Source organism: Myotis daubentonii, chromosome 9, assembly GCF_963259705.1.
Source record: "Myotis daubentonii chromosome 9, mMyoDau2.1, whole genome shotgun sequence".
In the NCBI taxonomy this organism is placed as follows: Eukaryota; Metazoa; Chordata; class Mammalia; order Chiroptera; family Vespertilionidae; genus Myotis; species Myotis daubentonii.
The window spans coordinates 19,772,749-19,798,674 of NC_081848.1; the positions used below are offsets into that span (position 1 = coordinate 19,772,749).

Here is a 25,926-nt window from a genome sequence, read left to right on the forward strand (position 1 = left end):
CATTTCCAATGGAAGGTAGTCACACATCTATTTGGAGAGCCTACACGTAGTATTAGTTGAGAAATATCAATCAAACATCTGCCTTTGTTATTGTAAAAGGAGTCCACAGAAGATTTTCAAAGGTACATGTTTGCACAGAGAATGATTTTCTTTTGGTAAAGCATTCATTAAGATCACATGCTATGATTGTGTTAATTCAAAGTGCTGTGGTGAATTCACATTAATCTTTACATGGAAGCTGACATAAATTCCTGTCATGGTATAAACTTTAATTTCTCATTCTGTCCCTCTTTGAATATATTTTATTATTTACTTTTGCTAGTGGTTTCCCTCATCTCATTTTGCAACTGCCTGTTATTAGTGCATTTACCTGATTTTTTAAAAAAAATTCTGGGGAAAGCTTCTACTATTTTATTCTAAAATTCATGTAGGCAGGATTGCAAAAAAAGTTTTTTCATTGCTATTTAACAGAAGTAAGATTCTTGATTTTGCAAGGAAAGGAAAGGAAATGCTCATGTTCTTAAGATGTGTACACCCTGATCTTCAGGAGTTTGGATATGATCTACGGATTTCAAAGACAGCCACTCAGGGTAAATTGGCTATTTGGAAGCAGTTTTGCTTACCTTTTAAATGAATGCATTGCAGAGATTTGTATGCCAAATGCCTCATTTCAGCTTTTATATTATTGAAGCAATTACATCTTTGTCAAAGGAGATTGCAGGGGAATAAATAATTTCAGAAGCACAAAATATGTGGTTAGGTGGCAGCTTTTATATCTCTTTCCAAGTCTAAAAAAGCATTTCTCTATCAGCTTTCTGTAGCACTACACAAATTTAAGTATTTCTCAAACAGACATAAGAAAGTTTTAAAAAAGTAAAAAATAAGAAAAGTTAAAAAAAGATAAATATTCAGAAACCTATTTCTCAAACAAGCATCCTGATTTCTATTTATAAGCTCTGAGGATATTAAATCAGGGTCAAAACCAAGCTGACATTTCACATTTGCATTCTTGCAGGCTAAACATTATAGTTGCATCTAATTAAATAAGGGTAAATAAATCAAGAACTGAAGAGTCATTTTTTTCATTTGTTTCACCTTCTAGATGTAAATAATAACAGAAGTAGGTGTACATATTACACCAAAATAATACCTAAACTTGAAATTTCAGCAAGTGAAATCATAATCTCAGTCAGTTTACTTCCAAGGGTTTCAGTATGTGCCATTTACAGCCAAGTGAATATTCTTGTGTGAATCAAAAAGTTTGTCTGTAACACTGCACTGAAGGCCTGGGAGGGGGTAGAGTGGGATGGAGGAAGTCAATGGGAAGAAAAAGGAGACATCTGTCATATATTCAACAATAAAGATAAATTATCAATCAATCAATCATTTCAAGCTCTAACCATAAAGTTTGTCTGTAGGCAGGAGTAAATGACTGGGTCACAGCATATCTGGGTTGGATTGGAACTAGCTATTTGGGTATCCCATTGTCCCTGAGTGATGGAAGGTCACAACTTGAAAGAATTTTCCAGAGACACTTGGATCAAAGCTCACAACGGATGGGCAGTTGGTCTCCAGTCATCTTTTTGTCTAAATAATGTATTAAATTAAGTTATTCTAACATTTCATGTAAAAATAAAAACTTCTGGCTTCTTTGGGGACAAACGGGTAGTATCAATCCTGAATACTTGGGTGTTGGTAGATAAGAATTAGCAGCTAGCCCCATTAGTCAGGGCATGTTCTTTCAGAAGAGTCCCTATTTTATCACACTGAGAATACTTCACTTATTTCTATTTCTTACCTGACCTCTATAGGCTTCGGGATTATAAACCTATGTTTTAAACCCATGTCCTCATTTTGCAGAGGAAAAATGTGACATATCTAAACTCTGCTTCCAGCTCTGCACGAGTCCCAATTAGAACTCATGTCTCAGGAGTTCTTTCCTCTATTGTAAAATGGGCATCAAGGAAGTGGCTGGCTCATTCTCCATCTCTAGTCAGTTGGGGGGCATGGAGAGAGATTTTATAGGAAACATATATAATTCACTCTCTCGCTGCCCAATTACCTCCAAATAACTGACAGAGTAATGAATGGAATCAAATTAAAAATAAAGAGCAGCACAGCAGTGGTTGAGTGGTTTGATTTCCAGTTGGGGCACATACCCAGGTTATGGGCTTGATCCCTAGTGTGGGGCATGCAGGAGGCAACAGGTCAATGATTTTCTCTCATCATTGATGTTTCCATCTCCCTCTCCCTCTCCTTCTCCCTTCCTCTTTGAAATCAATAAAAAAAAAAGAAAGAACAAACAAAATAGATAAGGAGCAAAAACAAAGGTAACAATTGCCAATTTTTGAGCATTTGACATGTGTCAAACCCTATTCATATTTCTTATATGTATTAATTGATCCTCTAACAACCCTACTGTCACTATTTTCAGATGAGGAAATTGAGGGGCAGAGAGATAAGCAATTTGCCCAAGGTCACACAGCTGCAAGTGGGTAGAGAGAGGTTTTGAACAAGGCAGTTAGGGCTAACCACTATGCTATTCTGCTTCTGTGTATGTGTCTGTGTAATACACACCCTTTGTTATTGCTCTCTCTTCTCCTTGCCCTTCCACTGCTGACCTCCCTCATGACTATTGATGTTGGGATCCCCACCTGGGCTCTATAAGTCTTGCCAGAAACTACCTAGACCTCCACATTTCCTATTTAACCTGCCACGAGCTTACTATAAAATTTTAAAATCTTTTATGGAATTTTGATAAATTAGAATCATAGCTGCACTGCTCCTCATAGATCCTGTCACATTCACGCGTCTCTAAAACTCTCCTGGTCTGTAAACCACAGGATGATTCCTGCCACTCTCACTTCTATTATACTCAGGTAATTTGATGAAAATTCAAGAATCTATTTCTGAGATCTTACTCGTGTTATATTTAATAGACTCAAAGACTTGAAAAGATATCTCTCTCTGATATTATAATGAGGACATGGTTAACTGCACTCCAATCTTGGCATAGGAAATGGACAGACTGATTGATAGATTTCAGTTTCTGTTAGATTGAAAATTTGGAACAGCATTACCATGTTCATGAATTTAGATGATACATTTGTATTAAGTGACCTAGCAGCAGGACTTCTCCAAGTAATATGGGGGGCTGCGCTTGTAATATTGATTATACATCTGACTTCCCAGGAGCAGTGGGTAACAGCATTAATCAAAGGAGGGTTTAATAAACTCCTTGGGAGAAGGGTTATGGTTTCATTATTTAAAAATTCAGTGAAAAAAGCTGTAGTTGAACTTTTACAGGCACTAATCCAAATGGATCATCTGGCAAAGACAGGAAATTATATCTTGTATTTTACAATGAATATGCCAATTTATTAATTTTCAAGTTCACATAAATCCCACTGAGCTCAGTTTAAGCTAAAAACTGATTGGAGGAATAACACCTTATGAATGTTGGGTTTTAATTTGAGCTGTGGTATCTCAATTCGCAAGGAGATAATTGCATATGATTTTATGAAAACGAGGAGAGGTTTTTGGTTTTAATAAAAAGAAAAGCAGCACATATTTTACATACAAGACAAAAGCAAAAAACAAAAACAAGAAAACACACAAAAAACACCACAACAATAAAAACCACACACACAATACACCAACATGCTAGAAAAGGCTAAAGCTCATCACAAAAAAACCAAATCTTTCAATCTATAATTAATCTATATTGAATTTTTCCATATTTTTCTGTTAGATGTAATTAAATGTTCAGGTTATCTCCATTTTCCAAAGCTATAGTAATAAGAGTTAAATGGAAAATGGGTGTAAGTTTGACAAGTATGTCTAGAAATATGGAAGTAAAAGTCAATCTGATTTTTCATCTAGAAAAATATCACTTTTATCACTTCTACCATATATTTTTAATATCACTTCTGTTGAAACTTTGCTAGTCTTTAAAAACATTAGAACTGTTTCCAAAATGAGGGTATTGTATAAGATTATGTCATACTCTCATATCTGAAGTCAAGTCAGGGTTAGTGCGTATGTAAGTCTTGCTTGATTTAAAGAGTATAGGTAATCAATAGATGTGCAGTGTGCATGGAAGTGATGTCAGATGCCGCTTGGCACTGATGGAGCAATTCAGGGTTACTTCTATTGCGGAAACCATGGAGCTTTCTGACAACCCTAGGGCAACAACCAACCTCAGTGTCATGCGTCAAGGCATTTCCCAAGGGATTTACTAAGTATCAATATGTATAAATGATTAGTTCTCTTAATTACAGATCACATTCAAGGTTTTCACTATAATAATGTAATTCTTACTTGCATTTAAATAAGCTTTCTTGAGAGGAAAATGAAAAGATGGGAGTATAGGGAATGCACATCAACACCTATGGAAGTGTGTTCTGCATGTGAGATGCCATCCATGTGCCAGCGGGAAATGGGTAGCTAACTGGTACTGTAAGGTGTGTCTTGTAGTCCTTGTGGTTTGTGGTTCCCTCCAATCAACATTAATTCTGTTAGCTGCTTCTGATTCAGCATCTGGGACATGTTTTCGTCCTGATTTGCTGTCAGCTCTAGGCAGGTATCGGGTATTTCTGATATGAATAGAGAGAACTATGCCCATAAGCAGAACTAGAGAGCCATCTCCCTCCTCTTATTCTGTATATAAATACAGAGGGATTTTAGGGTGTAAACAGGTGAACTAGGTTAATGAAAGAACAAACATGCAGAATTTGTCTTATGGGGAAATACAGTCTCCATCAGATCAGCTGGGCCTCAGACGAGGTACGCTGTGAATCTGTATGAACGTCCATAGGCAGAGGAAGGCATCTGCACTGGCATGAGTCCAGTATTATTTTATACGTTTATTACAGACCTTGAATCTTTAAACACGGCTCAATCTGGAAAACCTTTACTCCTCTTCAAGTAAAGCAATTTGCCAAGTGTTTAAATAAGGGTGTTGATTTACTTCTTTTTAGTATATAACAAAAGTGGGGAAAATTAAAAACATTGAAATGAATATTTTAGGATGTAGAATAAGTTGACAAAATTTCAGTTTTAGATATGTAATGGCTTCCAGAGATGTTCCAGTTCAAGACTTAGATTTTCTTACATGGAGGAAGGTAAGGGTCAGAGAGATGGGTAAACTGCCCAGGACGCACAGTGAGTGTGAGCAGACTGAACTCGGGCTTTGCTAACTCCAGGCACCGGCTCTCCCTTCCCATCGTACTGCCTTTCTTAGTTGACATGACTTACTGATGCTAAACACTTTACTCATATTTACACACAAAGTTCCAAATTAGTAAATTTAATTAGTGAACAAGTGCCAAAATATGTTTGAATTTTGTTGTCAGAACAAACGCAGATTCTATCCAGATTTAATTTGCTGATATTTTTCATATTTCAGTCTACCAGAATAAATGAAATGTTACTATGAAATGTTACAGTAACAACCTCAGTGTCTTTGAAAGAAAATATGCACATTTCCTATCTAGTTTGAAAGAGAAATCTCCAAAGGCAAACCATTTCAAGTTTAAGGAAACTCAGTATAAACAACCCATGGTAGCTGCTATAATTCCATTTCAAAGCAAAAGTTGACAAGGAAAGTACAATTCTGGATTTCTTAAAGGCAGCACTGGTGTTAACATACAAAACATGTGCACAAACGCCTCAAATTCATCTTATGTAACCTTTGGGGCTATGTGCTCGATGATTAGGTTGAAGAAATTTTAAGGCAACAAGAGTAAGGACTTCCTGAATAAAACATGTAGTTCAAAATAGATTTTTGGTGTAACATACTACAAAATGTTACTATATATAATAACATAATACATTAATAAAATATTATTATATACATTCCTGATGATATAGTATAGGGTAGTGGTTAAAAGTATGAGCTTTGGAGTCATACACACTTAGGTTCAAACACCAGGTCTGCCACTTAACTACAGTCACTTACAACTCTGTCACTTCCTGGTGTCAATTTGAGCATGTTACTTAACCTCTCTGAGTCTCAGTTTCCTGAAAAGTAGATTGAGGCTTGAGATTCCTACCTCATATTTGGTTGTAAGAGTTAATATAACTAATATAGTCCACCAGCTCTATCTGAAACACATCAGACATTTGAGATGTTAAGTGCATGGGTATGTCATTGGAACATCTATAATTCGTTGTTATTACTTGATTCTTCACTTTCCTGGTCATTCTTTTTTTAATATATATATTCTTTATCGATGAAGGTATTACATATGTGTCCTTATCCCCCCATTGCCCCTCACACCCCTGCTCAAGCCCTCACCCCCCTGGTGTCTGGTGTCCATTGGTTATGCTTATATGCATGCATACAAGTCCTTTGGTTGATCTCTCTCCCTTACCCCCACCCTCCCCTACCTTCCCTCTGAGTTTTGATGGTCTGATTGATGCTTCACTGTCTCTGGAAGTGTTTTGTTTTTTTTTAAAAATATATTTTATTGATTTTTTACAGAGAGGAAGGGAGAGAGATAGAGAGTTAGAAACATTGATGAGAGAGAAACGTCGATCAGCTGCCTCCTGCATATCTCTTACTGGGGATGTGCCCGCAACCCAGGTACATGCCCTTGACCGGAATTGAACCTGGGACCTTTCAGTCCTCAAGTCTGGATCTGTTTTTGTTCATCAGTTTATATTGTTCATTATATTCCACAAATGAGTGAGATCATGTGATATTTATCTTTCTCTAACTGACTTATTTCGCTTAGCATAATGCTCTCCAGGTCCATCCATGCTGTTGCAAATGGTAGGAGTTCCTTCCTTTTAACAGCAGCATAGTATTCCATTGTGTAGATGTACCACAGTTTTTTAATCCACTCATCTGCTGATGGCACGTAGGCTATTTCCAAATCTTAGCTATTGTAAATTGTGCTTCTATGAACATAGGGATGCATATATCCTTTGTGATTGGTGTTTCTAGTTTCTTGGGATACATTCTTATGCTAGGATAAACTTTCTGCCTCTGCTTTAAAATCTGGCTCTATGTTAGACAAATATAAGGCAGCTTGTTTTGAAAAACTACATCTTACATAAATCAGAACCTACTTTTGTGCTTCAATATTTAAAGGGCCTTATTTATATCCTCCTATGAACTCCAGTACAAAAAGATGAATAATTCTCTTCAGCTTTTTAAGTCACAAATGTGGCACAAAAGAAGTAAAAAGGCCAGTTTATAAAGACAATCATTATTTGGAAGGTCAAGTAAGTGTTGCCTTTGGTGGAACATTTTCTCAGTGATTTGTCAAATTTAGGAAATGGAAGTCATTATTTTTACGCTCAGGGCCAAAGGAAAATTTGCATTTGAGTAGAAGGACTAAGAAGAAAAGCTAATTTTAGGGTAAGATCTATCATGCTTTTTCTCACTGAGAAAATGGGATTTTTGTTTTAAAACTTGACAAAGCCCAGGATTTTGATGAAGAAAGCCGAGTAATGGGTTTACTGCCTGCTAAGTCCTGCCTACCTCATGGTTTTATATTGACAATTACATGAAATTAAGCATATGAAGGCAGTGTGCTACAGAAAAATCAAGGATTTAATGATTACACAGACCTGAGCTTATTCTCAATTACAAGCTGTGTAACCTTTAACTTTTCTGAACTTGAATTTTCTTTTATCTATAAAGGGGATAATAATGCTGATTAGGCAACATTGTCAAGGGGATTGAAAGATGTCACGTGTGAAAACCTTCCGACAGGAAACCCTGTCTGAAACTTCTTTGTCAGGGTAATGTGGTGTGTATGACATTCGTCATAAATACACGTATTTATTGTTCATATAAATGGTTTCTTCATTTAAATTTATTTTATTTAAATTTAATGGGTTAAAAAATAAAATTATCTACATTTCAAACCATAGACGGTTGGTTAAATGCAGATCCAGAGAATAGAATGCACTACAGCTATTAGTAATATTGTTATTATCATGGAAATAAATTTGCCATATATCATTAGAAAGTGAAGAACATGAAGTAACAGATATGGAATGATCAATTTTGTTAAATGAAAATTATTTGGGAAAAATATATCTAAAAAGTATAGTGAGACTATAGGTGAGTTTTATTTTTCATTTTGGTGTATCTGTATTTTATAATATTTGTACAATAATATCTCACCCGTATAGCAAAATAAAATATTAAAATATATTTAATAAAAATAAGGATAAAGAAACTGACCTCCTTCAGCTGAGCAGATGACCACAATTTGACTGAAAGGTCCATCCCCTTTATTGTTGTAGACACCAACTTTCACTTCAAAGGGAGTAAGAGGAGGGACACTTTCATCTCGATAAATGAACTTCGAAGCTTCAGAGGATGTCACCATCTTCTCCTTCCACCCACGTGTTCCATTGGGCCTGAAAGCCACAATATAGCCAAAGCCTTCCCCATTCTGAAACTCTTCAGATACTGGCTAAAGAAGAAAAATGCAATTAATTATAAGTGAAATAATGAATTAAAAAATCCACTTCTTCCAAAAGTTTAAATTTTAAAAAAACTATGGATAACTAGAGAAAAGGAGACTCAAATCTTTATGGTACACTAGAGGCCTAGTGCACAAATCTGTGTACAGATGAGGTCCAGGTGGCCCACCCTGATCAGGGCAAGGGGGCTGATCAGGGGTGGGGCTGGCTGGGGGAGGGGACATGGGTGGTTGGCAGCCAGCCCCACACCTGATAGGAGTAGGGGAAGCTGATTGGAGGTGGGGCTGGCCAGGGGGAGGGGCCCCTGGCCCCTGGTCAAGCTCCTGGTTGAACTCCCAGTTGAGGGGACAATTTGCATATTAGCCTTTTATTATATAGGATTAAAAGCCAACATAGCATAATCACTTGGCAGTTGCTAGAAATTTAGAAGGCTTTTAAGGGTAAAGGATGAAAAATTAAATAATACTCGTTGGTATTTAAGGAAAGTATTAAGAGTACTGAAAACTCCTGAGGTGAAACAAATTTCCTCCAATTAGTCCTATATATGAAATGAAGGCCTTTGGATTGCACACTAGAATTTAACAAGTTGGGGGAAAGTGTCATATAATCTGGGGGTCGGGAAATCTTGTCACTGGTGATGCTCTGTTGAGCTGCTAGCACAGAAAATCTACGAGACATTAATGTAAAACCTTTCTTCTACTGTTTTTTTTTAATTGCTTTTGTGCTTTACTAACATACGAAAAAATTGGAATATAGTATTTGTTCAAGAAACTTCCTGTACTAAAAGGCTTATATTTAAATTTGTTAAATGGGCATCAGTTATGCATCAAAAAAAGGAGTACTTGTGATTGACTAGTTAGTGAATGGAACAGTTACCAGCCACTGCCTAGCACAATACTCAACACATTGTAGATACTCAATAAATAATTGCTAAATTTTTTTCTTTTGAATTTTGATTTGAGAAAAAAAGTGTATTGAGTGGAATAAAAGAGACAAAGACTATTAAATGAAAGTACTACAGATTGAATTTTATATCCCTCCCAAATTTATGTGATGAAATCCTAACCCCCAGAGGGATACCATAAGAAGAAGGGCCTTTGGTGGGTGATTTGATTATAAGGGAAGAGCCTGCATGAATGGGATCAGTGCTCTTACAAAAGAGACTGGAGAGCTCTCTTGCCTCCTGCCATTGAGGACAGTGAGAAAATGACTATCAACCAGGAATCGGGCCTCACCAGGCCTCAACCTGCTTGTAGACTTGATTGTAGACTTCCAGCTTCCAGCACTGTGAGAAATAAATTCTTGTCATTTATAAGCCACCTGGTCTATACAATTTTTGTTCTAGCAGCCTGAGCTGACTTTGACACAAAAAGTACAGGGAAAGCAATTCCATTTAGAGAAATTTGATCTCGGTGAAGTTCAGGTATTGGAAAGTTAATTCCTCTGCAGAAATCAAAACAAGACAAAATGTTTTATTGAAGAAGAGGGGAATGGACATAAGAGCAGGACAGAGCATGCTCATGGAAAATTTCTTACTGGGAAAAGACGTTTTTCTATACATCTGATCATTGTCCCTAGAGTGTCAGGAATTTAGTTTTCTCCAGTAGACATTTTCATTTAGATTCCATTTTCATATTCTAAGGCATAGTTTTGTGAGCTACATCGCTATATTGAATAATAAGGTAATTTATCATCAAAAAATGAAAGTGGCTTCATGAAAAATAAATGCACCTCTCACACTTTTTTGATAAGGAACGGAGATCATATGGTGAGGGAGACAAAAGAATATAAGTTTTGGTATCCAAGTCCACAATTCTACTACTTCTCAGAGAAAGTAGTTAAATTCTGCCTCAGTTTCATGATTTTTAACACAAGGAAAATGATCCCCACTAATAGGATTGTTGTATGGGATAAATGAGATAAGCAAGGCATTATGCCTCAAAGTCAGTGGGGGGTCAGTTCCTTCCTCCCCACTAGTTTTAGACTCCAAATAAGTCAAGGGTGCTACTTACTTAATTTTGACATAATTAAATATTGAGCTAAGCCAGGAAGACATCTGAAGTAATATATGAGAGGATGTGTTTTAATCAAACTTTATTATGAGATAGCCTGTTCAAAGGAGGGCGTTCCACAGACTTGGAGAAAAGTCAACTGGGGCTTGGTATGAAAATGAGAAAGGATGATGTTGGCAATATCTATCTGAGCAATGCATGCTCAAAGTGTTCCTTCACTTAATTTAAACATAAATTATTAAGTCTCCCTGTACAAAGTACAGATACTAAATATGTAGCTGTATTTCCTAAGGACTCAACTAGTTCTGACATCTGAGTACAGGCTTTCTTACCTCCCACGCAATGACTAACTCGTGCCTTCTTCCACTTCTTCCACTTACGTTGGTGGGTGCTGTCTTTGGAACTGTGGATAAAATGGGCAGAGAGCAAGTGATAAATACATGTGTAATTTAAGTGTCTTTATAGTAAGAACACATCATTAGGTTGGGTAAAATCCTGATATAAACAAATCAAAGTTTGTTTGAAGTTACTGGTGATATTTAGTATTAAAACAAGATGTTTGTGACAGATACCCTACTTTCAAATCTATTAATGGTATGTGTTTTTCTTAGCCACATACCACATCCCCAAACCAGTCTTCTTGTACATGCTATGAGAGAGTAAGGTCTAAATTATAATTAACTTTATAGATAAGGACATCTACTAATGGTTAGTTAGTTTTTGTCCTACAAAATTTCTATTTCTCCTTCTTTCTAGGGATGTGGCTCTTTTCTGTGGTTTCAGGGCTTGCAGACTCCCTGGAAAACCCACAGGTTGACATTAGCATTATTGCTTTATGAGAGCCCCCTAAAGAGCTAGCTCTAAAGAAATCTTAGCAACACTTCCATGGATTGAAAATTTATTTAAACAAATAAACATTAAAAAAATAAAACTAAAGAATGTATCTCTCTGCAAACTGCAAAATATATAAGCATCCTGTGAAACTTTTTCAAATAAATATTAAAAGAATAAATGTGTCAAAGGAATTAATTTCCCCTTCACCACACCAAACCACAAAATCTGCAGCTGAAAGGAAACATTTTCAAATGAAGAACTGTTAAATGAAGAGAACTATTAAAAGAAATCATTTTCCAGCCTATGAGCCTGCAGGAGCAATTTTACACTTCAGCGTTGGATTTATATCTCAGAATATAGTTTTTAAACACCATTGATATACTCATAAACAATAAATTCACTCCCATATATTACCTGCCTCTATGAAAGGCAATTAATTACTGGTAGATACTCACATAGCATTTTATATACCAGAAAAAAATTATGTAGAATTTATATTCTACTAGAAATAAATAAAAAATAAACATTCTCCTTGAGTAAGAGAGGTAGAAAAGAAAAGTCTGTGAATATATAATTGGCTCCACTGAAACAAATAAACTACATTTGCTAGGGTCCCAACCTCAGTGTCCTTGGACACTTTGCTCCATGAACTAGTTCTTCTTTTGCTCATGCACATGTAGAAGTCTACACACAACAGCAGCTACCTATCATTCTTTTCTCACAGTTACATGTATACTAAAGATTATTTGCCCTGGCCGGGTTGCTCAGTTGGTTGGAGTGTCATCACATACACCAAAAGGTTGTGTGCTCAATTCCGCATCAGGGTACATACCCAAATTGCTTGTTCGATCCCCAGGAGGGGTGCATATTGGAGAAAATGATTGATGTTTCTTTCTCACATTGATGTTTCTGTCTCTCTTTATTCCTCTCTCTCTCAAATCAATTTTAAAAAAGATATCTTCAGGTGAGAATTAAAAAAACTTACTTATATATGGAGTTCACTCTCATAAATTTCCTCAGAATTACATGAAATTGGATACCTCTTTATCTTTCATTCAAGAAGTCACAAGAAATTCAACTAAGAAAAAAAAATGACAGTGTTATAGCAATAACTGAATATGTCCAATTTATACGAACAATGAGCAAATCATTTTATGTGAGTTTTTGGTAATAGTCATGGTTATTGTTACATATAATAGCTATGACCTTAACACCATGTCCCACAACCAGTGTTATATAGGACTAATTCTAAATTCCCTTCCTAGTGTATAGCATGAGTAAGGCACACAAGAAGGGAGCTGATTTAACTGTATTCCCTCAGTGGCTAAAATCTCAGAGTTCTGAATATTGTAACTATCAATACATGGTCAAATAAATAGTGGAAGCAAGATAATTTGTTAATATAATGCCATTATGGCTTGTCTTAGTAGCACTTGTTGTTTTTTTTTTAAAGTGTACTCTGCACCCCCATTATATGTTTCACATTAATCTCTGACAACTAATAGCCAAATAACATTACAGGTCATATCTACCAGAGACACACACATTGTCATTTACATTGAAATAGTTAAGTTTATACCTCAAAGTTAGGACTTTATCCTCTTTTTTGAGGACACCATCCTGAATTTTGGATCATGGATTTTGTGGAAAGACTAGGCATTGAAGATCCTTTCCTATTTTATTCTGACCTTAAATATCATCTAAAAAGAGGATGCATGGAACCTCTAGATCAGAGTTGTAAAGTACCACAGTCACTAATGCACTTATTTAAAAAAAATAGATTTCTCAAAAGTGTTAATAAAAATAAAAAGAAAGTGGTAAAAAATGTGGTGAAAATTTTCACTTTGAGCAACCAAGAAAGGGAAGGAATATTTTCTATGATTTGTTTCTTTGGGTAATTTCTATGTTGATTATACATAAATAATCCAGATTGCATAAAATTTCTCTCATTATTTGAAATCAGTCTTTGTGGTTTTCTTACAGCTGCTAATTTCTTTTCAAGAGAAGATATCCCATATTTAATTTAATGTAAAAAATAAGATCCTCTCTCACACTACCTGCAATTTTAATATTTAACACAAATAACACAAAAGGCACTATAGGCCATTTGTGTTTTAGAGACCTAGGTGTATAAAAACCAACTATTTTTAAATAAAAAAATGTTTAGTAGATATAATAGAAACTACTAATAGAAAACTTAAAGCTTTAAAGAAATGAAAACAACGAAAGTGTCCATCGATTGATGATTAGATAAAGGCAATATGGTACTATACAGGGGTGGGAAAAAGTAGGTTTAGCATTTACCATATGAAAAATTATGCAATTAATAAATAATAATGCAAGAATAAACTCTGTTTCGCGTACTCACAACTGTAAACCTACTTTTGCCAAACCCTGTATAGTATGAAATATTACTCAGTCATAAAATAGAAAATCCTGCCACTGGTGGCAACATGGCTGCTCCTTGAGAGGATTATAATAAGTAAAATAAGTTAAACAGAAAGAGACAGACACTTATATGTGGAATATGAAGAAACCAAGAATGGATTGGTGGTTGCCAGAGGTGGGGTATGGCGGGTACAAAATGGATGAAAATGGTCAGAAGGTACAAACTTCCAGTTGTAAGATAAATAAGTCACGGAGATGTAATGTGCAGCATGCAGACTGTAGTTAACAATATTTTATTGTATATTTGAAAGTTGCTAAGAGAGTAGATCTTAAAAGTTCTCACCTCAAGAAAAAACTTTTTAACTATGTGAGATGATGGACATTAACTAAACTTATTGTGGTAATAATTTCACAATATATACATATATCAAACCATGTTGTACACCTTCAATATGTTATAGGTTAATTACATATCAGTACAACTGTAAAAACAATATATTTTAATTGCATAAATTTTATGCAATCTGGATTATTTATGTATAATCAACATAGAAAAAGAAAACAAGGCTTTAATAGCTGCATCTCAGGAATTATATTTTCTTGTCAGGATCACATTGTGTGAAATGGGTATTCTAATTTTAATTGGCTTAAATTTCCTAATTACATGCAGATGCACAGTAGAACTCAGGCTCATTCATTTTCAAGTCGGTAGCACACAGTTATTTCTGCCATCAATGCTTTGAAATCCACTAATTTTAATTATATCCTTTTATTTATAAAACAACATATTCATGATATATACAAATTTGATTTAATCTTTTAGAGCCCTTCTGGTGTGAAAGTTCTATAATTCTTGTTAGAAATAAAAAATGAATATAATCAAACATCGAATAAATACTTTGATTGAGTTCAGAGAAATACATATATACTTAAAAACCAAATATATTTTAATGTACTTACTGAGAACCAGATTTAAAATTAAGCAGCTAAATGCCTTTGCCCCTCAGTTATCTACTGATAAATGTCCTGAGTTTATTGTCTTAGAGAATCAAGTTTATATGCATGGATAACAGACTAAATTCTGATTCTCCTGAATTTTGTTCTAACCGATGCTCTTTGAAGAACAGCTAATGTAATTAATATTTTTCCCACAAGCTGGAAATGCTTAGCTGCCTTAGTGCCTTCTCTGGCATGCTGAAAATCATACTCTTGTTTCTTTTCACCATATACATTGGACATATTGCACACTCAGAGTGATAACATATAGTGTGCTACCTTAGTTTCAGCATGCATGAATTTAAGCATTAGTCTCAAAGAACTTTAAGTATAATATTTTAGCAAAGTCAGTCACACTAACAACATGCTTTAATTAACCTTCAATTTAAATTAATTAATTAACGAAACAAAAGAAGGCAGGGTGAAATAATTTGCCAATCTCTCTACTTTCCTTAAATAACTTGCAATATCTACTACAGTAGATGTTTACATGGCTTACTATACAAGGGTGGGCAATAGTAAGGACTACAGTTGTGAGTGACATTCTTTTGAGTTAATAAAACTACTGTAATAATCCTAACCTGCATGTCTTTTGCCATACAAACAACTATAAACTTACTTTTGTCCATACAGCTTCATTAGAGACCTGAGGAGGTGATGAAAATTAGGCGCTTAAGGCCAATCCAGTGAATGGTTTGGAAAGTTACAGGCGAATGGAAAGAAAGAAAGGAGGTTGTTTATACAGTAAAGGTGGGAGTCAAGAGGGAAACTTAAAGGCATTTTCCCTACATGGATTGAAGTACATGGCACATCAATATTTCAGTTAACTGATTATCATTTAAGCTCACTTTATAGGAAGAGTTAAATTCAAAATTTCCAAGATAAAATATATCAGCGTTGTTTCCTAAGGATTTCAAATAAAGCTTTCATTCCTATCAATAGGCTAGATAAGGCGGTGTGCACAAATCGTAAGATGTTCATGTGGAAATGAGAAAGCTCTGGCCTGAATCCCACTTCCATTTTGGCAGGTTGGTTGGAAATATTTCTTAACCTCTTTGTCCTTTGGTTCCCTCATGGAGATAATATTACCTATATTTCATGCAATAAATGCTGTTTGCCTCAACTCTTATTCTCAACTTTGTTTATATGGGTCCACAAGGAAGTAGAAGCAGAGGATGGGTAAAATAATCTTTGAATGAGATTTGTTGACCCATGTGGTCAGAAGAGTTTGAGGACAAAGAAGGGAGTGGAGAGGGAGACAACTTGGAAGACACCACCTGGGTTAGAATTCCAGCTCTGTCACTTACTTAGTTTTTAAAACTATAGAAATGTGTTTTCTGATCTGTAAAATGAGGATAAACACTCATGGCTTTAGAGAGTTAATATGAGAATTAAATGACATAATGAAGGGCAAGTGCTTAGCACTGGGCCTGGAACATGGTTTGTGATTTAGAACGGTGTATCGTATTATGGGGACTAGATAGTTAGAAAAAGTCTAACTTGAGTGTTTCACATTTATTCCTGGGTTGATAACCTCTCATTGTCCATTTATCTTTCATGCTTAAATTTTCTACTTTTCTTTCATCGTATTGTTATTTATCAGTAAAATAAATGTCTGACAATTAGGTTTCTTTTAGAAAAGCATTTGTTGAAGGGTTCCCATCTTTGCTTACAAAGTGCCTATGAATCTGAAGTTCTGCTTCTTGTATACATTTTGAAGAAAAGACTTGCCTGGACAAAAGTGGTTACATGATTTAAACTATTCTCTGTTAGATAAGCCATGCTGTTTTCTTCTCTTTTCCTAATTACTGAGATTTGGTCTTAGAGGTCTGTTGCTTGACATGATTTTTGCCTTTTCTTAATGTTACTAAGAACCATTTCTTTTATTTAATATAATTAAATTGCTCCTCAGGTTGAAGAAAGTTGTACTGCTCATTAATAGTATTTTATTTCAGGATTTCCCAATTACTTCAGCTGCATGCTTGATATTTTCTATATTTTTTTTTCTTAGAAACATAGCTTGGAGAGACCTTTAAAAACCCCAAACCCTTATGCCTTTTCTCTGTACACATAAGTGCCTGACAACTATAGTTTTAATTTCCTCCTATAAATAATTCTGCCTGAGTCCTATTTGGTCTACCCTTCAAAGCCCAATTAAGTGCCATTTACAAGGCAAATACACATACCCCGAGAGAAAAGGAATCTAACCCTATCTCATATTACAATAGTATTTTACTGTGTTCCTTCTATAATATTTGAGCTCCAATAAATTTCCTAAGTAGTGATCATGGACAAGAACTGTGAAGATACAAATATGAACAAAGCAAGGTCCTTGCAGAAGGAAAGAGTATAACCCTGAAGAAATTATAGTAGGAAGTTAAATGAGTCTTTTCTGGACTTGGGACGAGTCACACGTAACCTTGGAGGTTAAAGTGAGGTGGGCTGGATGAAACCATTGAATTCCTAAGAAATAGAGAAACAAAATTTCATGGCCCTTTCCCATTACCCCTCCAGATGTTAGCACAAGGAATGTTTTGGAAGAAGGTCGTCAGTACAGCAGATGGATGTGCTGTGGTATCTCTCTCCACCCCCAGCTGTCAGTAGAAGAGAAGTCGGAGTGCCTAATCCCCCCCCCCCCCAAGCTAAGTAAGAAGAGGAGCAAAATAACTGCTGCAGAGTACAGACGCTTATTACTCTTCACACTGGCTGATGCCATGAGGTTCAAGATTTTGTAATGATGGCCCAGCCCCACACGATGTTACCAGAGCAGCGAGCAAATTAATTCTTGAGAATACTGTGTGTTTCTAGAATTTGGCAGCACAGGAATGGGCAATCATTACTGTGGGCCAAGTGGACAATATGGAGATGGATTGAGTAGGCTTGTTGGGCTCACACAATAGGACTGCCTGGTAGGCGATGGGAGAGTCTCCAAAGGACCCAATGCACCTTCTGAGAGAGAAAAGCATCATGCGGACAAATCCCATCACATGGAGCACTCAACACCCAAGAGAGAACCACACATTTTACCACCTGAGTAGTTTTTCCTAGTCTTTTGTCTGATTTGAGAAGTGTGCAGAGCAGCGATTGGAAGGGGGGAGAAGGAAGTGGAAAGAAGGAAAGAAAGACATATAAATACTTTTGGGTCAAGCCTGTGCTGGGATGGAAGAAGAAAACATGGAATTGGAAGTCAGTTTTTATTTCAATCAAAATGAAAAATTTATAAGCTGAGAATGAGACTACACTAGTACCTAAACACACTGTGGATATAGTTGGGGCTGAAGCCAGAAATCAGAAGGAGCATATTGGAGAGCAGTGGGAGAGAAGAAGGAAACTCTCTTACGTTTAAACTCTACAGAGTTCAGTCTGTTTAGTAAACCAGTTACATAACAGTGATATAGCGCAGACAGTGCTAAGGCTAGGAATGATGTTCATCTGTCTGTCTACTTCATATTCATATTCACATGGTTGAGAAATAATCTCTTAAACGGAGAAAAATATTTTTTCCTTTTGTGGCCAGAAGTATGTGTGTGACATTTTCCATTTCACTTTGAAAAGAGAATTTTCAGGGGAGAAAACAGTGTACTAAACGGCTTTGCAAACTTTTTTAATGTGGAACAAAGTTTTTAAGCATGGTCTTTCCATTTGACACTTCTTTTTCTCTGCTCCTTTTGTCTTTTTTAAAAAATTATTTATTGTTGAGTGTATTACAGATGCCCCCTCCTGTCCCCCTATTGCCTCCCTCTACCCAGTTCCCATCTTATCTATGCTATCAGATCCAAAGAAAATGTCTATATGTTGGGACAACATCACTCCTCCTTATACACTGAAACTTGCCTACCTAAGAGTCAGAGTATGCACCATACCCTGAAAGGTTCTAACTCCCAGCCATTCTGGTGGGTTGAGGAGCAGGGCCTGAGGGCACGAAGCCAGCAGCAGAGACTGCTCAATGGGAGAACATTTTGGAGGAGCCAGCGGCAAGCCAAGAGACTGGATGGCCCTAACCATAGTGACCAACATATGTTTAACCTGAAAATGCTTCTTCAGTATGAAAAAAGCAGCTCGCGCGTGGTTACTATAGTTTAAATTTCCACATAATAAAGTAACAACACAATAAAAATCAATGATAAAAATAATAATAATAAGTGGGTAATAGTAAGCATTGATCATGTACAGGTATTATGCTAAGCTCTTTACAGGCATTATCTTATTCAATACAATGGTCCAAAGAGGTAAGTAGTGCTATTATCCCCATTTAATAACTGAGAAAATTGAGCCTCAAAACAATTTGTGTATCTTACCAAGTTCACTGCTAGCAAGTGGATGAGAAGAACATTAATTTAGATCTGCCTAACTCTAAAACTCAAAATCTTAATTTCAGATATATAAAATTAGTCATCATTTGAAGTAAAGAAAACTGCAAATATTGAGATATATGCCAAGGGCTTTGATACTAACAAGTTTACACTATTTCGTAAATTACAGAGGTAAATCACATTGTTACCTCTATCCTTCACCTTTTCATTTATCTCTCAACAATTATGTTATAAATATGTAACTCATAGAATATTGCAGTTTAATTAAATGAGAGAATTGCTGTACTGTATTCACTTTTGCATATTTTTTTTCATTTCTACCATAGCATATATTTCAAATCCATATCCTAAAATGTGTTTCCTCCTGAGTATCATCTTTTTAAATAATAGAGAAAGCATTTCCATTATGCAACCCAAATATATATACTGTTTTGATGATGTAACACATTTCTAAAATAAAATACAGGGGTATCTCTATCTAAAACTTGTAATAAAATTGTACTATAGATAAATATAAATGTACGTTAAAGTAAAACATATTTTTATTACTATTTTGACATCTTAATAATAAAAAGTCAAACTAAATCAATTTACTTTATATTTATTTACTACTAACAGTGTTTTGATGACTAGAAAATTCAAAATATATCTTAGAGGAAATTGCAAAATAATTAACTTTTTGGTGTGTGGGAAAGGAGTAATTCTAAGGCAAAAATGCTTTACTAAAGCTGCTTTGGTATTTAGAATATTCTAGTAAATAAGAGAATTTTATAAGGACACAAAACTTTCAATTCCATATCCTGAATGTGAAACCTTTTCTCTTCTAAGCAGCTCCGTTGATTTTCAAAGTTTACTTGGTCTATTAGAGCAGGATCATCTTTTGAAATACAGGACAATACAGGACATATACTTAATAGAGGCAGAGTGAGCGACTGGAGAGAACATCTCAGGATATTGGTGTCTCTTTTAATCTGTGCTGCCTGACGAGACAGGCACAAAACTCAACACTTGGTTCAACACCATTAGTAGCTCTAACCCTGTGTTGTACCAAAGCACAGGAAACGTAAAGTAGGTGGTACAAGCCTTCTTCAACTCGCTTTCAAAGGAGAGCATTTCATGCATTTTTCATGCTATTTCTCTTCTCTTCCATAAGATTTTAATGGACTAAAGTATGTCATGTATATAGAACTCGATAAAATGGAGAGACAGGGGCTGTATAATTGAGGTAGATGCAGAAGCAGTCAAGGGAGAAATCTTTTAAAATGCATCACCTGAATACATTTGAGCTGGGAAAGTAAGTGCTTTTTACTAAAATTCTTTTTAATAGCACAAGGAGATTTATGCTATAAAAAAATCTAAAAGGATTATTCCTCCCAAACAGATTATTTATTTTCAAAATGAATATTTATAAAGAGCCACTGAATTAGGCAGTAATCTTTGCCTTTGTTTAAACACAATTAACTATATGCAAAATAAGGCAGAGCTTTTTAGAAAATATGTATGCATAAGTACTAATATTGGCAGTTATTTCAATATCTGCACAGAGAGTACATAAAATGAGGAGTGACTAAACTGTTACACTATTAATTAATGAGCACCTGTACACAATGAAAGCATGACTGATTTTATGAATGCATGAAAATCCAACCAGGCAATTAATGTTCAGTTAAACTCACACTATTGAAAAAGTAGCAAATAAAACAACTTGTAATAGGCAAATCATAAAAGCAGAAAAGTTGGATTTTCTGTGAATGAATATTTTCCAACATATTTAGACTACTTTATTTTGTACTTTCTTGGTTGCTTAAATTTTACATGGAAAGAATTGGAATATCTTTTGTAAGGTTATTCACACTTAATGCAATAAGTTGAAGATTTGAGATTTTTTTTCTTAAAAACAGCAACAACAAAAACAAGTGTGTTTTAGAGAAACACTTTTTTAAAAGAACCGGACCTACTGTGTTTTAGAGAAAGAATCAACTCTTTTGATAGATTAGTTATTATAAACTTTAAATTTGTAAAAAGTCACAAGTCAAATTTTTGGTCCAATTCTGTAACTATAATACAAAATAGACACATTTAATTATTAGTTTTCTATGTAAATGTGTCTCTGACCTAGGTACTGGTGTACTTAGGGACATATAAAAGAATAAAAAAATATTCCCTTTTAATCTTTCAACAAAGACACATGAGCACTAGTGCCTGACACTACCTGGTGCTAGAGATAGAACAGTGAACAAATAAAACAAAAGCCCCATTCTCAGTGCTTTTATATTCTTTTTAAAAAAATATTTTTATTGATTTTAGAGAGATAGGAAGGGAGAGGAAGAGGGAGATAGAAACATCAATGATGAGAGAGAATCATGGATCAGCTGCCTCCTGCATGCCCCCCACTGGGGATCGAGCTGCAACCTGAGCATGTGTCCTGACTGGGAATTGAACTGTGAGCTGCTGATTCATGGGTTGACACTCAACCACTGAGCCATACCAGGTGGATGACTTATATTCTAATGATTTTTGAGATTCATATGTTATCATTGAGTTCAAAATCATTAAATTTTGTTTTTTTCCCCCTCCGTGTATCTGCAATCTACCCCCTTCATTTATCTATTGTCTTCAGATTGTTCTCATCAATATTATTGACATTTGTGTTTACCTAAGCTAGTGCCCTACTAGATATTTTTATATCCAATTTTATAGGGACATAAAAGATTAATCTTTTTTTTAAATGTATTTTTATTGATTTCAGAAAAGATGAGAAAGGGAGAGAGAGATAGAAACATCAATGATAAGAGAGACTCATTGATCAACTGCCTCCTGCACACGCACTACTGGGGATCAAGCTGCAAGCGAGGCATGTGCCCTAACCTGGAATTGAACCGTGACCTCCTATGTTAACCCAAATGTTTTTATGAGGTCTAGGTAAATGAATCCGGAAAGATTATACTAAAGCAAGCAATCATGGTTAATTCAGCTTGCTCTCAAAGTGATTAGAGGCATAACAAATGTAATTCTCACTCTTACCTGCTTCATTGGTGCGGATCATTCGAGATGGGGTGCTTGGATCTCCAGTCCCAATCGGATTGGTGGCAACCACTCTAAATTCATATTCCACCCAGGGGTTCAAGTCCACCGCCATGGCTGACTCCATGTCCCCTGTTATGATTTCTGGGACTATGGAGAGACAGAGGTTTCATGTCATTAGGAGATTTCATGTCATTAGGAGGACTGGGAAATGGCCACAACTAGCAATCAAGGGTACCACAGGCCCTGACAGGATCCGCAGGCTGATGCCTACTTCCTCATCACACATGGCCATGGTGTCACCTCTGGTCTCATTAGTCAAATCAAAATCAATCTTCAGGAAGTAAGCACTTGTAGTGATTTAGAATTCTTTCTACCTCATCGTTATACATGAATCGCCATACTATAACTTGCCATTATCTGTACTAAAAATCATTGTGTCAATCCCTCAGCCCCAGAGAAGACACCCAGTGATATAATTTAAGCAAACAGCTCTTCAATTTCTAGGGAAACTTCTTGAGCGGTTTGTCTCTTCCAGTTCTGGCAAACATGCTTAGCCACTTGGCAGTTCCAAGCAGCAGATTAACAACACACCTTTCCAATTTAAAAACTCCAGTTTGTAGGAGCTAAGGGAAACCTCTGAACTCTCCTTGGAGTGACTTTTGTACTAAATTTTGATTTTATTAAAGTATAAGATTGTTGGTCAATATAGTTACCACATAGTAAAATTTCTTATATCATATGTATGCTTTATTTGAGACTGCCTTTCTTGTTCACACATCTCTGCTGTCTAGGAAATATTTCTGGAAGAACGTTTATTACAGGGGTGAAAATGGGGAGAGAAAAGGAGAAAAGGATCACCCTTAGGATTTGCAAAGATCCCCTGGATTTGTATCCTGTCCTGGGTTTCTGTTTAATCATGGATGGGAGGGGCTGGGGAGCTCTTGATTTGATGACTCAGTGCAGTTTTCGCTATGACAAGGTGGAATTAAATGCATTTGGATTTCTCACGAAAATCTCTTTTGAAATGCATCAGGAGAATTTTACCAAATAATCAGCTCTGTGAAAGGTGAAGGCCGGAGTATAGATAGTGTGGTTTGCCTGACAGATTTCACAGCCCTTGCACAGCTGATTTTTTAAAGCAGGGAAATGAAGACCTGGAAAAAAGTCTGTCACCTCTGCACTGGAAACTGAACAATAAATATCCCTGGAGTCAAAGAGATGGGGAGGGGGGAGCGGGGCGAGGAAGAGCCACTGTTCAGTCCATAGCTTGCTGAACTGCTGAGCTGTGCCTGCCAAACATAAAGGTGGGAAGGAGAGATCCCCAGACACTCAGCCTTCCCCAACCCCTAGCCTACCCTGTATTGCCAATACTTGCCTTGGGTCCACAAGGACTCACCTCACTGTTTCATGTATTTCAGTTTCTGTCAGTCTCATCAAGCAACTCTAGACCTCTAGGTCATCTCTCATCTTTTTTACTGGAATCCCCATAGAATTCTGCTCATTTGCTTTTCTGTCCCAGTTACCATCTTTCTTTAGTCTTTGAAAATCCTTTTGGTTTGACCGTTGGAATTCATAACCCACCATTAGCAAAATTCCCTGTATACTCATTCTTTTCTCTGAACATTCTTCCAACTGTTTAATAGGATCCTGAATCCCCTCTAAGGACACTTACTGCTTCTCAAGGGGTGGCCATCTTAAGTTACCATAAAGAAGAATAACCAATCCATCTCAGTTGTGTCTCTCTCTCTCCCTACCACCAACCAAATGTCTCTAATAGATTTTTTTTCCATCAATGTAACAAGCATGCAGGTGTCTTTCCCACCAAACCAAACCAAACCAAACCAAACCAAACCAAACCAAACCCAAACAAACAAAATTCTCTCAAAATTTCTTATCCTTCCATCCTTCACTCAGTTTCTATGCGTCTTTTATAGCAAAACTTCTTGAGGGTTGTTTGTGCTATTACTTGCTGTTACTGATTATTTTTCTTCTATTCTCTCTTGAGCCCACTCCAATAAGTCTTTTATTCCTTGCATTCCATCTTAACTCATCCTGTCCAAATTACCAATGGTCTCTGCTACTAAAACCCTATGGTAAGATCTCTCTTCCTCATTTTCCATGACCTAGCATCATCCCCTGACACAGTTGATAATTCTGTTTGAAATATTTTTTCAAAATTTAACTTTTGTTTTTCTCCTACCTGACATCTTTAGCTGTCTCAGTTGCTGGGCTCTTTTCCTCTTCCAGATGCATTCCAGTTCTAGGAGCTCTTCCCCATTTCCTTACTCCATGGTGATCTAATCCACTCTCAGGGTTTTAAATACCCTCTGTATGCTGATGCCTCTAAAATTTTCAGCAATGAACCTCCTCCCTAAACTCCAGGTTGATATGTCCAATGGGTTATTAGATATTTCTACTTGGATAAGGCTTTCAACCTGAAGTTCCCCTACCTACTTCTGGAGTATTCCTTATTTAGTATATGATGATTGCATTCTTATAGATTTTGTAGCCAAAATATTGGGGTTGTCCTGAATTCCTTTCTTTTCCCCCTGTCCCACTCCACCCATAAGCAAATTATGACATTTCTGACTGTGAAATATATTGATTTTTCCATTTCCTTTTGCAGCAAAACTCCTTAAAAGAGTTGCCCATATTAATTTCTCTTCCATTATCTCTTGCATCCATTTTTGTGAGACTTGAGTTTTTACTATTGTACTAAAACTGCTGTCGTCAAAGTCACCAATGATCTCCATGTTCAATCCTCAGGCCTCATATTGATAGATCATCAACATTTGACATAGTTGATTACATTCCCCTCCTTGATATACTTCATTCTTTTGTCTTACAGTAGATCACATGGTCTTGGTTTTCCCTTTAACTAAATTGTTGCTTTACCTCTGTATTCTTTGGCTGGTTGTTCTTCTCCACAACTTCTTACTATTGAAATGCTCTAGCCTTCCATTTTTATAATCTATTTTAAACTTATATCCTTGGAGATAACATGCAGTCTCATGATTTTAAATGTAATTTATATGCCAATAATTTCCCAATTTTTATCTTTATTTTAAGTCTCTCCCTTAAAATCCAGGCTCATTTATACAGGGTGGGGCAAAAGTAAGTTTACAGTTGTTCATATGGAAAATATAATTAAAAAATAATAATAATACAAGAATAAACTCTGTGTTGTATGTACTCATAACTATAAACCTACTTTGCCCCACCCTGTACAATCACCTATTTGATATCCTTAGAGCTCCCATCTCCAAATATAGTCACAATGGGAGGTGAGGGCTTCAACATTTGAATATTTGCGGGGTAGGGGAACTCAATACAGTCCATAGCAGGCAGGTTGAAATGTGTTTATTCATACATTTTTAAATAATTTTTTAGACTTTTCAGTTATAGTTGACATACAATATTATATTAGTTTCAGGTGTACAACATAGTAGTTAGACACTTATATAACTTATGAAGTGATCACTCTGGTAAGTGTTGTACCGATCTGACACCATACATACTCATTACAATATTATTGACTATATATCCTAAGCTGTACTTTACATCCTTGTGGTTTTTTTTATAACTGACAATTTGTACATCTTAATCCTTTCCCCTTTTTCATCTATTCCCCTAACCCTCCATTCCATCTGGCAACCATCAAAATGTTCTCTGTATTTATGACTTTATCTCTGTTTTATTTGTTCATTTATTTTTTATTTTTATACTAGAGGCCCGGTGCACAAAAATTTGTGCACTTGGTGGGGAGGGGGGGTCCCTTAGCCTGGCCTGTGCCCTCTCCGCAGTCTGGGACCCCTCGGGAGATAACGACCTGCTGGCTTAGGCCTGCTCCCAGGTGGCAGAGGGCAGGCCCAATCCCTAGGTGCAGCCCCTGGTCGGGCTCAGAGCAGGGC

At 36.0% G+C, this 25,926-nt stretch overlaps 1 protein-coding gene across 1 annotated transcript in view; it reads right to left on the reverse strand.

Annotated features, from left to right (window-relative positions):
- Positions 1–4,446: 4,446 nt before the first annotated feature.
- CNTN5 (contactin 5) overlaps positions 4,447–25,926 on the reverse strand; it is a 205,783-nt gene continuing 184,303 nt past the window's right edge. The window contains exons 9-12 of the mRNA XM_059710643.1: positions 22,013–22,162; positions 10,790–10,860; positions 8,201–8,435; positions 4,447–4,595 (exon numbers count right to left, since the gene is read on the reverse strand). Of these exons, the coding sequence (XP_059566626.1) occupies positions 4,447–4,595; positions 8,201–8,435; positions 10,790–10,860; positions 22,013–22,162 (605 nt within the window). The remainder of the gene's footprint in view (positions 4,596–8,200; positions 8,436–10,789; positions 10,861–22,012; positions 22,163–25,926) is intronic.